Source organism: Triturus cristatus, chromosome 10 (genome assembly GCF_964204655.1).
Source record: "Triturus cristatus chromosome 10, aTriCri1.1, whole genome shotgun sequence".
Classification (NCBI taxonomy): Eukaryota; Metazoa; Chordata; class Amphibia; order Caudata; family Salamandridae; genus Triturus; species Triturus cristatus.
Window position 1 is genome coordinate 1,168,509,425 of NC_140593.1, and position 12,546 is coordinate 1,168,521,970.

The 12,546-nt window shown below is 41.5% G+C and overlaps 1 protein-coding gene and 1 long non-coding RNA gene across 2 annotated transcripts in view; one reads left to right on the top strand and one right to left on the bottom strand.

Moving 5' to 3' along the window:
- LOC146796871 (extracellular calcium-sensing receptor-like) overlaps positions 1-12,546 on the top strand; it is a 112,193-nt gene that overhangs the window by 20,601 nt on the left and 79,046 nt on the right. Inside the window, exon 2 of the mRNA XM_085631407.1 lies at positions 967-1,258. Coding sequence (XP_085487533.1) covers positions 967-1,258 — 292 coding nt within the window. The remainder of the gene's footprint in view (positions 1-966; positions 1,259-12,546) is intronic.
- On the bottom strand, positions 9,626-10,109 carry LOC146796872 (uncharacterized). The gene is made up of 3 exons (XR_014969961.1): positions 9,998-10,109; positions 9,847-9,913; positions 9,626-9,752 (listed from the first exon to the last, which is right to left on the bottom strand). It is a non-coding gene; the product is annotated as an uncharacterized LOC146796872 (long non-coding RNA).

Genomic DNA, 12,546 nt, shown 5'->3' on the forward strand with positions numbered 1-12,546 from the left:
ACATCTGTATCAATTAGTTTCTGAATTTAGTTTTTCACTTTTGCATGCATTCTAATAGAAATGCCTCATACCTCAGCCACCACCAGGACTGTGTTTCCTTTTAACAATGAACGAAACTCTTTCCCAAAATTGTTAGTAGGCTATTGAACCTCTTGGACTATAATATGTGGATTTGAATTGAGGTCGAATTTGATGTCGCACACATCAATTAAGAGGCCAAAGTATGTATGGTATACGTAGATTCTCATTGTTTTAAGTACAAAATACATAAATTGTTATCAAACCTAAGTGGTAAAGCAAAGTGCTACAGCACTAAATAAAGTGAACCGCACAGTGAGTAGTGTGCAAAAACTACTCAAAAACAGATTACTACAAGTATAAATTGGCTGTTGACCATACTGGGAAAAGCCTATGTTGTAATGTGCTGAAGGACAAGTGTGCAGTGGTCCCAGTCGCGTCTCCTGCAGGTAAGAGCAGTGGGGCAGTGGAGATGTCGATAGACAACAGAATAGGATTTTTATTTTTCCCTGTACTGTCGACATCGAACTGGACTGCCCCACCATGCTTACCTGCAGGAGTCGCAATTGGGTGGTCCAATCACTGGGAAAGAGACAGTTCATTTTCTGAGACTAGTGTCAACATTTTGACTCCCATCCCGGCAATTTCAGCATGCTTACCCTGGTGGATGATCACAATTACTTTTAACATGCTGGATTCATACTCTGGTACTACAGTTCAGTGCATTTGTATGGTCCCTACCACTCCTTCACTCATTTGGGAAATTTGGGAAATTTTTAACTGTAAATACAAGTAAAAAGATGACTTTGTTGCACTGCTAATTGTGACTGCTTGAGGTGTTTGAAAACCCTATTTCTTGTTGCTGTTCAAGGTGGATAGTCAATGCTAATCAATGCATGAAAACAGACTCCATAGTTGTCTTCATGAATCTTTGTTTTCTATCTCCAGTATTTATACAGAGCTCTACCAATGTGTCCTCGCCATGGTGTTTGCCATTAATCAGATCAATAGAAGTCCAGATCTCCTACCTAATACCACCTTGGGTTTTCAGATCTATGACTCATGTTCCTCTGAGTTGGGAGCTATCGGAGGCACCTTGCAGCAGCTCTCAGGAGGGAAGGAGACAATCCCCAACTATGACTGTCATTGGAGGCCCAAGATGGCCGGCTTCCTGGGAGATGGCCTGACAGTAGGAGCTCTGCCTATGGCCAGAATACTAGGACTCAGTCGAATCCCACAGGTATGACACAGACCTATCTTATACTGTCAACTCTTCCTGTTGTTTCTCTTTCAGTGATGCTGATTCTCCACGTTCTTTGGACAATTCCATATTATTAGAACAATTGCCCTAATCCCAGCAAGCATAATTCCCCTAACTATCTGACTCTAATACTAACTTTGACTCAATTTCTTTTGCCATTGGAATGAGGTAGCCTGATGGTATTCTGCTCTACTACAAGCAATATATTGAGGAAAACATATACATATTTGTACTTGGAGCGTGACTGTAAATGCTATTCGTGTCACTTCTGTGAGAAGTTTACATTCTGTAATACTCCTTTAGTGACCTTGAGGATGAGGTACAGTTTCCACTGTTACTCAATTTATCTGCCACTCTTCTCAAAAGGAGTAATTACTCATTTTACACACAAACTGTGGGGTTTTGTATCATGCATGGATTTTTCTCCTTTTAAATTCTGTGTAAATCCCAAATATTTGTAATTCCTATATGTAATTAGTTTTGTGTGATGTTCTACATGTAATCAAAGTGATTGCTTCAGGGACTGCAGAATGCAGGATCTTAAACCTTAGAGAAGTCCCTGAGAGTGATACAGGATAGAAGTACTTTTATGAGTTGTAGAAAGATTGTTGAAAAAGGAAAAAAATGGAATGCCATACCTGCTTTCTGTCAGAGGAATGGTCAATGCCTTTCAGTAAGTGTGATGGTTATTTTTTTAATATGGGGTGCAGTTCATAATTTTCACCATTTTACTGCCTCCATCTGAAGTTCCTCGTCAAGTAATAATTTTAGAGGTGTGAACTAATGTAACTCATCTCAGGCCTTTAGTTGATGTTACTAGCAAATAGTGTTTAGCTGGTTAAATCACATGTATTTTGATCCCGGGAGGCAATGTAGGCATTTAAAGTAAGGCGGAATGTGATTACAGAGCGTAAAGTTGAAACTTAGTTTAATTCCGAACATTCTGCAATTTTTTTTTTTTTTAAACGTGACCCATATTGAATTTCTGTGTATTGTTCTTTCATTAGTTTTGGTGCAAAAGACCAAAAGAGAATATGAATCTTGGTGGTATGGGGTGGAGTTGTTTGAGAGCATTTGTTATGAGTGTTGATGGATGGGCTAAACGTACATCAGGGAGACTAAAGTTTGATCTGTTTTAGAGTTTGTGAGATTGCTCTGAGATTATGGTACCTACTCTGACTGGAATTTTATAGGATATACTATCAGAAAACTGCAAGTCTCGGAATCAAGTAAGTACATGTAATGCAAAATGTAGCTGAAAAAGAAACACATAATGTTTGCCCACTAGTTACATATCCAGATGTCGTATTCCAACTATGGGCGGAACATGAAGAGCTGGGGATTAAATCGGGAGAGTAGCACTGGCATTTTTGAGGAGGGGAACTAATTGAGAAGATGGATGAGTTGTAGGCCAACTAAGTGAAAAGATAAAGAGATAGTCAAACAGTACAATGCTGTAGAGGTAGGTCAACAGAGGCGACCTGAAATGTGCAAAGGTTGGTAGATTACCCGATGCTGGGCCAGGCATGAGACCCTTGTAATGCTTGGAAATGCACTGCAAGGATAATAACACGGTACGAACTTGGCTCCCTCACAAAAGTGTTATGTGCTGACAATGAAATTCCAAAACCTATAAATTCAGATGCAGGACAAGGAGCACCAGCAAGTAAGAGAGTATCATGCATGTTCAAACTGAGTCAATGTGAAATGGTGCTCTGACAAGTGACCACTGTAGTGCCAGCACCACTTGTGCCCTCTGATGCATTCCCACCTAATGTCATCATTCCATCCATCCACCCCATTGTGCTTTACAAAAGATACACATTTACAAACACACACGTCCAGACACCATAGTTACATTCCCCTTAACCTGTTGATTCTCTAAAGAGGATACAGTATTGTGTTTTGGGGGGGGGGGGTGGAGTATATAAGCATGCTGGTCTGGTGACATAAGTAAAGTCTCTAGTATCAGTTTAAGTTGATGGGAAGGGTCTTCCAAAGATGTTTTTCTTATTGGCCAATGTGTGGGTTACCTGGAAATCTTTAATAGAGCTTGGTGTTATCATCCATGTTTCCTGTAAGCATAGAATGTCTCCTGTTTTGAGGAATTCCATGGCTTCTTTATTAGCTAAAGTCAATTTGAGCCCAGCCACCTTCCAACTTATTATTCTGATCTTGGTTCTTGTTGTCAGCTCTTTTATGCCTTCAAAGTTGTTCGTTTTGACTTTCCCTGGTATCCATTGATGTTAGGATCCGTGAAAGATCGAACGTTTTCTTGTGCTAGGAATTTGACTTCCCATTGGTATGCAGTGCTGTTGAGATCCAGGCCCAATCCTCAGATATCATTACATCATTAGATGCTCTTACCTCCATGCAATATCTAGTTAAGTTGCCCTTGCAAAGCTGGATTTTAATATTACTATCGCAGGTTTGACTCAGGATCAATTTTGTACCCCTTAGTATGCTTTTCTGTGGCTCTTGTGCCACTTATTTATGTAACCTCTGTAATAGTACTTGGGGTAATTTTCAGTTGGACAGTTATCTACACGGATCCCCCAGACCTTAAGTAGTTCTTTTTCTGCCATAAGGTTTTGAGTGTCTAACCTGCTGGTCCACTTTGTCAGGGTTGTCTCCCTATAGCTTATCCAGGTGTAGTTTTTAAAGTGCACTGATGCAAGATGAGCTGAAATTCAATAGGCTAGTGAGGGTATGCTTAACAGGAGATATATAATATTTGAGAGGTTTAGGATGTCTCCCGGGCCTCTGGTCTTGAATTTGGGGGTGAAAATTACCGTAAGTGATGAGTTATCAAAAGGTTCTTTTACCATGTCTTTTCCCTCCATTTCATGTCTTTGCCCGTAGGGTGAATTTGTTTGATCATAAATCCTCATCTGGTTGTTATTCCAGCATGGTGAATCTTTTGTTATGTCATATGGTTTAATGCTGAAAGGTTGCTTGAGCATCCGGGCCCTTTGATTGGGTGTTGTTGTCTTCCATGCTATTGTAGTTTGTGAAGTTGCTGTATTTCGGCCTTTGCGTTGTATTTCCATTAGTGGTGGGTATACCTTTGGTGTGCAAAAATCCTGCTCTGGTGCCGGTGACGACATCTCCGGCTTCTTGCACGGTTGCATTTCCGTGGAGCTGTGTCCTGTTGTTCGAGTTATCGTGCTTCTGCAGGTCTCAGATGGTGCCCTTGCCTGCCAACTTTCTGTTCTTTTAGCCACATTTCTGTGGTTGGTGTTCACCACCTCGGTGTAGGATTGTGCCTGAGAGTTGGGAGCAGTGTGTATATCGAGATACATTGAATTTGCCTTATGTGGACCTTCTGTGTTCTTCACATTCAGATTTTTTGAACTGGAAGCTTTCTGGCAGTTTCTTGCCTGAGCCACTTCATCTATAGTGCTGTTTCTCATTTGGAAGATGGGATAGTTCAATGGACCCTTGTCAGTGCTCTCTGTGCCAGTGTTAGACTGGTTATGGACTTAGTCTGGGAGAGTTGCCCTCTCACACTTTTTTGTGTGAATTTGTTTTCAGTGATTTCCGTAGTTTTTTCTTTTGCCGTCTGGAAAACTGCCCTTCAATTACTCTTTGGCCTGTTGTCCTGCTTTTTTGTCCGTCATCTATGCTTGTTGCAGGGCTGCCACTTTTGCTCGGGAGCATGACGCTGGTTGGAACAGCTGTGCCAATTATTGCTTCTGGTTCCATCAATGCTGTTTGTTACTCCAGGGGGCAGTTCTTCATTTTCAGAGTTTTTCCTATCTTGTGTGTTGTTTGTCCATGCTTCTCTGCATTGATTTATTAAGGTTATTAGCAAATCAGGCATTGTAGTTATTTTTTCCACTATTGCTTCACTAAAGTTCTTTACTGGGCTTGTGGTAGCCTCTTGGCCATTTTCTCTAGTAGTCCATTTGTCTACTTTGGAGTTAATCATGTCCACCTTTTTATTAATTGTCAAAACACTTTGTGCTAGCATATATATTAATTCCACCTGTATCACTAATTTGTGGGATTGCCAGGTAAGTGCCTTTACTGCTGCCAGCATAGAGGAATTTATTGTGTTCAGAATGAGTTCTGGGCCATCCTTAAAAGTTGGATCCTGATCATTACAATGGGATATTGACCCATGGCGACTCCTGTGGGTTCCACTGCCATTGGTTGTGGTTTGCTGGCTGATATTGCTGTTGTTGTGATGGGCTCTGTGTATGGTATATGTGGGGTGCAAAGATCACCAAATTGTTGTTGTATGTGCGCCCTTCTGGAATTGTTAACGGGTGTGGAACAGTTATGATTGGTTCCCCGGACACAAGGGTTAGTAGAATCATCCAGTGTGTCATGTTGCTGGTCGTTAGTGTGGTGAACGAGGGCCTCGATTTCAAAGAAATTCTTATTTTGAATGGGTCCAGAGAGTATTCGACCCTGCGGCTTGCTTAGTACTTCGCCGTCATTTATAGTTGACAATATCTCAAGGATCGCAGTTTGCTCTAACCGATGGTCTGTAATGTTATGATTAATTTGTTTGCTGATGGCATTTTGTGTGCCGTTACTATCCGTGGCCGTATCTGCTGTCTCTGCGAGTCTCACCATCTCTGTAATTAACAATTCTTCTAGACTATCCCGAATTGTACAATTTGGGATAAAAGTGGGGGCCTCTCTGTCCATTGTTGCCTCCTGGCTGGCTAGCAGGGGGCTTGGGCTGGTGTCTACTGCGAGCCCCTCATTTCCCACCATACAGCCTGTGTGATCTCCTGGGGTTTCCGTCTTCAGCCTTCTAAAATACTGATGTATCAGGAGGCTCCCTATTGCTAGTTTGTGAGTCGCCCGGTTTCTGGTGATACCATGTCCTTCTCTTCCCTCCGCTGCTGTGGTAGATCGGGTGTGCAGCTCGGTCCTTGTCCCTATCTTGCCCCGATCTACAGACTTTTCTGTCCCTCATTGCTTCCCTTTTGCTGCCACTTCTATATGTCTTTATTGTCAGATTCTGCACTCCTGATTTTTCTAGTGGTTTTCCTAGAGGTAGTCCTATTCCTGCGAGCCTCAAAGACCTTGTGCGAGTGTTTCCAATTGGTGTAAAATGCAGAAGCCTGCAGCCTGGCCCTGCGCACTCAATCTCTGGCCTGCTCTCTTGACTTCTGCTGCCTAGTTTGGCTATGTCGAGTAGCTGTTTGGACTTGCGCAGGCTGTCTTGCTTGGGGCGTTTATCTCATTGGTGAGGTTGGATTCCTGCTGAGTGGTGGGTGGGCTTCCCTATCTAGCTGTGTGAATGTGAGTGTTGCTGTTATAAGCTTTATCCAGGGGTCCCCGGGTGTATAAAATGTAGTGTCTGTGCCTGTGTAGCTTTATTATTGCTATACAGTGCTGTACCATGTCCTGGGTGCCCCCGAATGCCTTGGCTGTATCTCGGCTAGAGATGATCTGCTTGTTTGTTTGTTTATTATGAAGGGTGTGATAGTCTTGATTCCTTCTTGTGTGACCACTTTAGGCTGAATTAATCAGTGAGCTATAGTCAGAAGAGCTGTGAGGGGCCGTGTAGTTCTACCATGCAGTCCTGCCGGACGGAACAGGGGTGGGGGGAACTGTCAGTCACAGGAATCACAACCACAGGGCCACTGTACCGTGGGTTAGCCACAGGGTCACTGTACCATGGATTAGCCTCCTCCTTCAAGATGGTAGCACCCACTTTGTGTCCTACCGCAAAGTCCCCCTCACCACACAGCAGCAATCTACCTCAGCTCTGGATGGCTCCGGACTCAGTCCACTCATTCTGGGTCTGGTCTGGGATTCTGGTTCTGAGTCCTTCTGGGTCTTTTGGGTCCTGCTGTGTGTCCAACCAGCTATCTCTACAGCCACTCAAACCCCAAGGAGGAGGGTGTGCTGTTGTGGCAGTTGATGAGGCGGCTGTGTGGTACAGGAGCGGCACAATGCAAAGTAGCACGAGGGCTCCCCGACCTGTGCCCACTGTATCTCCAGGTATTTAGCAGCATGATTAAAGTGAAAGCGCCGCACCGCTGTATCGCCGCCGCACCGCTACCACTGCCAATAAAACTGCTTGCTGTTTACAGTTTCAGGTCCATGGTCTGCCGAGTATAGAACCACACCAGATGGGAGCCGTCAGGAGCCGTCGCCACCACCACATACTCCTCTCGGCTGTCACCACCACTTACTCCTCTCAGCTCACTTCCGCTTCGCTACTTATATGAACTATGTCCTCACATTGATATGTTACACGATGTATTATTCATGCACTTTAGGAAGTCAAATATTGTGCATCAGGTGTGTGCCTCACATGTCCACAGCACCTAAAGCCTGCAAGACATTGTATGCTCAAACTAGTCACCCGAAGCTATAATAGCCAACTTCCAATTATCAATATTTATGTAAGATTATGCTGACACAAAACTGTGCCTGAGCCACAGAAGGCCTACTATACAATTGTTGTGCTATAAATTTCAGAATTGCTCTGAAGCTAGACTTATAGGTCATCATGTATGCAAAATGTTCATATCACTAAAACTGAATGGATGAGAGCAGCTAGGCTTCTCATGCTCAGTCATGATAGCTAGACTGTAGAACAGTCACTACTTGAAACAACTTGCGAAGAAATTTCCATTTTCAAATAGCTAAAAACGTAACTCTTTCCTTGTTTGTGGAACGCTTATTATGGTGCCACTTGTGGTGATAGATGAGCTCAACAAGCAAAATGACAGGCACAAAATGAGGGTAGGATGTAAGGAATGACCTCCTACAGAGCAATATTTAAGTTTTTAGTAAGGCTGGTCTACTGGCCACCTTTCCCACGCCTCGAAAAAGTCTTTGGGACCCCAGCCCTAGGGGTGTGTTCTATTTTTTTGGGGAGGGGGCAAGCAGCCACCCTCCTGAGCCAGGAAGGTCCCCGGAGCCCCTATCCTCTGGGGCTATATTAATTTTTAGGTTAGAGTGGGAATAGTAAATGTCACACCTTTAGTGTCTTCATAATTGGTATTGATTGTAATGAGAATAGTAAATGTTACCTTTACAAACTGTTTTTGATTGGAGTGTAAATAGTAAATGTCACCCCTTCAGTGTCCAACACTGTCCCAAAATTGGTTTATATTTGAGTGTGAATAGCATTTTCACCCCTTTAATCTGCAATACCTTCTTCAAATTGGTATAGATTGGATTGGGAATGGGGAATGTTACCTTCAGTTTCCAACACCTTCTCCAAATTGCTATAGGTTGGAGAGGAAATAGTACATAAAACCCTTTCAGTGTCCAACACTTACCAAACATTGCTTAGATTGAAGTGGAAATAGGATTTCTAACCTCTTCAGTGGTATAGATTGGAGTGAGAATACTAAGAGCATCATTACAATGCCGCATCATTACAGAAGCAGGACTGCCCGACAAGGAGAGCGGTGCTGCTGCCCTTATTACAATGCAACCGCCTACACAGCAGTTGCAAAGTGCATATTTTCCATTGTGGCTTGTGCTGCTGGTGGCACAAGCCGTAATAGAAAATGTACACCTTAAAAACATTCCTGCACCATGTGTCAGGAACCATGTGGTGCCTGCCATATGGTGCAGGGATGTTCAGGGAGGCACCATAGGTGCCTTCCAGGCCCCATAGCATAGGAATAGGGCATGGTATCCTTTTAGAGTCTATGAAATTTCAAACAGATAACTGTCTGAACCTGTGGGCGCACTTTTCACAAGCCCAATGCGGTGCTTAAAACTTCATTTAAATCTCAAAATATTCCCTCTACACTTTAAACATCAATGTGTGTTAATAAAACAAATTTTCTTCATTGAGTTCTCAACATAATGTAAACAGTGTCATTCCATGAGAATGTATGCGGCCAGATAAAGCCGATGATACAAAAGAAAGCGTAATTATATAATCCAAAACAGTGAAAGCGTCAAAACCAATTATCAACAGTTCATATCATAGTATCCTGTGGTTTTTTATTGGCGTTTTTATCGTTTCATATCTTGACAGCGAGGATCAAAATCAGAACAGTTCTTAATTCCCAATGAATTCCTGTATCACAACACCTTCGTCAGGGGAATGCTGTGAAAAATATGTACAAAACTAATGTGTACAAGTTTCAAATTGAATAAAACCTAGCAAACAAATCCTTCATTTACAACAATGATATTTCGTTTGAAATTTGTACTTTTGGAATTTTTCAGACCAAGCCGATATTCAAAATAACAGAGAATGAAAAACAGTAAAAGAAAAGAGGCCAGTAAGAGAAAAGAAACCAAGACGCTACTTAAGCGTGTATTATGTGAACATAAAAAAGTGTTTAGGAATGCGCAGAATCATCGAATGTGTCAGTTACCCGTGTTGAAAGGAAACCGTGTGAGCAGGAGAAAACGAGTGTAAAAAACGATAATGCACCCGTGTCCTAAACATCCCAGAAAGCAACTCCACATGAAACTCACCTAAATGTGTGCCATCAAGGATGGTTCTACAAGAACATACGCAGATTGGACACTACAAAAATATAAATAGAAAAATAAACGTAAGTGCACCGAGTAGGTTGAATGCGGGATAAAAAAGTGCCAGAACATGCTGAAAACACACCTACTTCACAACTCGGAGAGAAAATCCTCTATGAACTGCCACGATAATTGAATCTTTCTAAATACGTGATGCTGTGAAGTACAAAACACCTAGTTACTCCTATTGGCAAAATTCTAGTAGCCATTTATCAGACAAATCAAATTTAAGGTGCCTACCTTAGTAGTACGCTTATGTGAGAGAGTATTCCTCTTGCTCTTGTGCGTGTTCTAGCCCCGAAGTGCTCCTCGAGTGAGTTTATTACGACTTCAGCGTGTGACGTCACCCAATAGTAAACACAAACGACGGACTCAAAACTATTGTGGTCTATCTTGGTGTAACGGAGTATGATTTCGAAAACATATTCTACTCTCATTTTATATGTATGGAACAATCAAGTTATAGAAAACATATGAATTCAATTTTGTCATTGAACCCACAAGAGCTCATGGTATTTAACACCTGTTCTAGTATGTTAAAACGTAACTGAGGTATAGTATGCTTTTTTTCGGCCCACTGTACTTCTAGACAGGATTTATAATTGGCCGTTCGAATCATACTTTTATGTTCAGTTAATCTAGTTTTCACTTTTCTGGTTGTGCGGCCAACGTACACTAGTCCGCATTGACACTTAATAGCATAAATAACCATGCTCGTATTGCAATCAGAAGTATGTCTGAGTTTGATTTGTTGCCCAGTATATGGGTGTGCAAATTTATCACCCGTAATCACATTACCAGAATGACCATAATTATGACATTTGCGCATGCCTACTGTAACCAAGTTAGTGTTGGTTATCACCTGTTTTTTTAAGATTTCCTTGATATTTTTTGGTCTGGAGAAAGCAATAATTGGACGACCGCTGAAGACTTCCTTAAAGTCATCCTCCTGCTCAATGATCTCCAATCGTTTGTAGATAAAGCCTTTAATTGCAGTAGCAGCTGTTGAGTATTTTAGAACACACTCCTCTCTGGTGGATGGTGGTTTAACAGATTTACTCAAGAGGTGAGAGCGATCTAAGTTGACCACCTTTTGTTTGGCTGCCTCTACTACTTCTACTGGATAACCCCTCCTCAATATGTGCTCTCCCTTGAGATTCATCAGAACAAATCCGTCTAACCCTAATAAATTGAGATAATGGTAAGTGATTCTTCAGAGTGTGTGGATGAAAGCTGTTATAGTGTAAAGCATTATTCCTATCAGTAAGCTTTTTGTATACTCTTGTCGTCAACTTATTGCCTTGTCTTTCAATTAAAATGTCTAAATAGTTAATGATGGTAAAGTTAATGGAGTGTGTGAACTTGATTTGTGGATGACAGTGATTCAAAATGACTAACGCATTTTCTAGTTGTGATCGAGTACCTAGCCATAATATTAGTATATCATCTATGTACCGTAGATAAATAAGTAAGTGATCCGACCACACCTCATTGTGTAAAATGTGTGTATCCTCAAATTTAGCCATGAAGATATTTGCATATGTGGGTGCCCCCGTAAAACCCATAGAAGTACCCGTCTTTTGTAAATAAAACTGCTTGTTCCAGGAAAAGTAACTATGATAGAGACTAAACTGAAGAAGTTCCAATAAAAAGATGTTTAATGATTCTTTATAATCGTGTCTTAGTAAAAGTCACTCTACCGCTTCTATTCCTTCACCGTGTGGAATTGATGTGTACAATGCTGACACATCAATAGTGCTTAGCCATATTTCTGCATCCTCTGGAATGTTGACCTTTTGCAGTTTGTTAAGACAGTCTGTAGTGTCCTGAACGTATGTCACCCAATTCTGAACCAAAGGTTGTAAATAATGATCTAAAATTTTTCCAACTGGTTCATGAAGGGACCCACAGCCTGCCACTATGGGGCGGAAAGGGGGGTCCGTAGGGTTTTTGTGCATTTTGAGAAGCATGTAAATATGTGGTCTTTTTGGATAATCTGATGTCAAAATTGTTTTAGTGTTTTCATCTATCCATCCTAAATCTTTCGCTTTGTTCAAAATTTGAAGTAACATGGTTTGAAAAGCCTCTGTGGGATCAGAATCCAAGGGAATGTAGGTGTCAGTGTCCCGTACATGCTGTTCAACTTTAGATTTGTAGTAAGTAGTGTTCATGACCACCAGCGCTCCTCCCTTATCCGCAGGTTGGAACGTTAGGCGGTCGTTCTTTGCCAAGTTTCGTAAAGTGATTAATTCCTTGGTAGATAGATTGTGTTGTGTGTACTTTTTCTGATGTATGTCTGCTAGATATTTTTTAATTAAAAGCTCAAATAAGTCTAATGCCTTGTGTGAGACCGGAGACATAAACATACTTTTTGGTTTGAAAATGTTTTGTGACACTGGTGTGGAAGTATCAGCAGATGCATCTTGTATAACATGGTGGAAAAACCAATGTAATCCTTTTAGAGTCTAACATTTCCCCCCAATTGGTTTAGATTAGGCTGGGAATAGTAAATGTTACCCCTGTAGTATCCAACACCTTCTTCAAACAGGTATAGATTGGAGTGGGAATAATAAATGTTACCCTTTCAGTGTCCAATACTTTCTCCTAATTGGTATGGGTAGGAATGGGAATAGTAAATGACAACCTTTTAGTGCCCAACACTTTCCACAAATTATTAGAAATTGGAATGAAAGTAGTATTTTGTACCCCTCTAATGTTCAACACTTTGAAATTGGTATAAATTGGAGTAGGAATAGGTCATGGTACCCTTTCAGTGTCCAACACCTTAC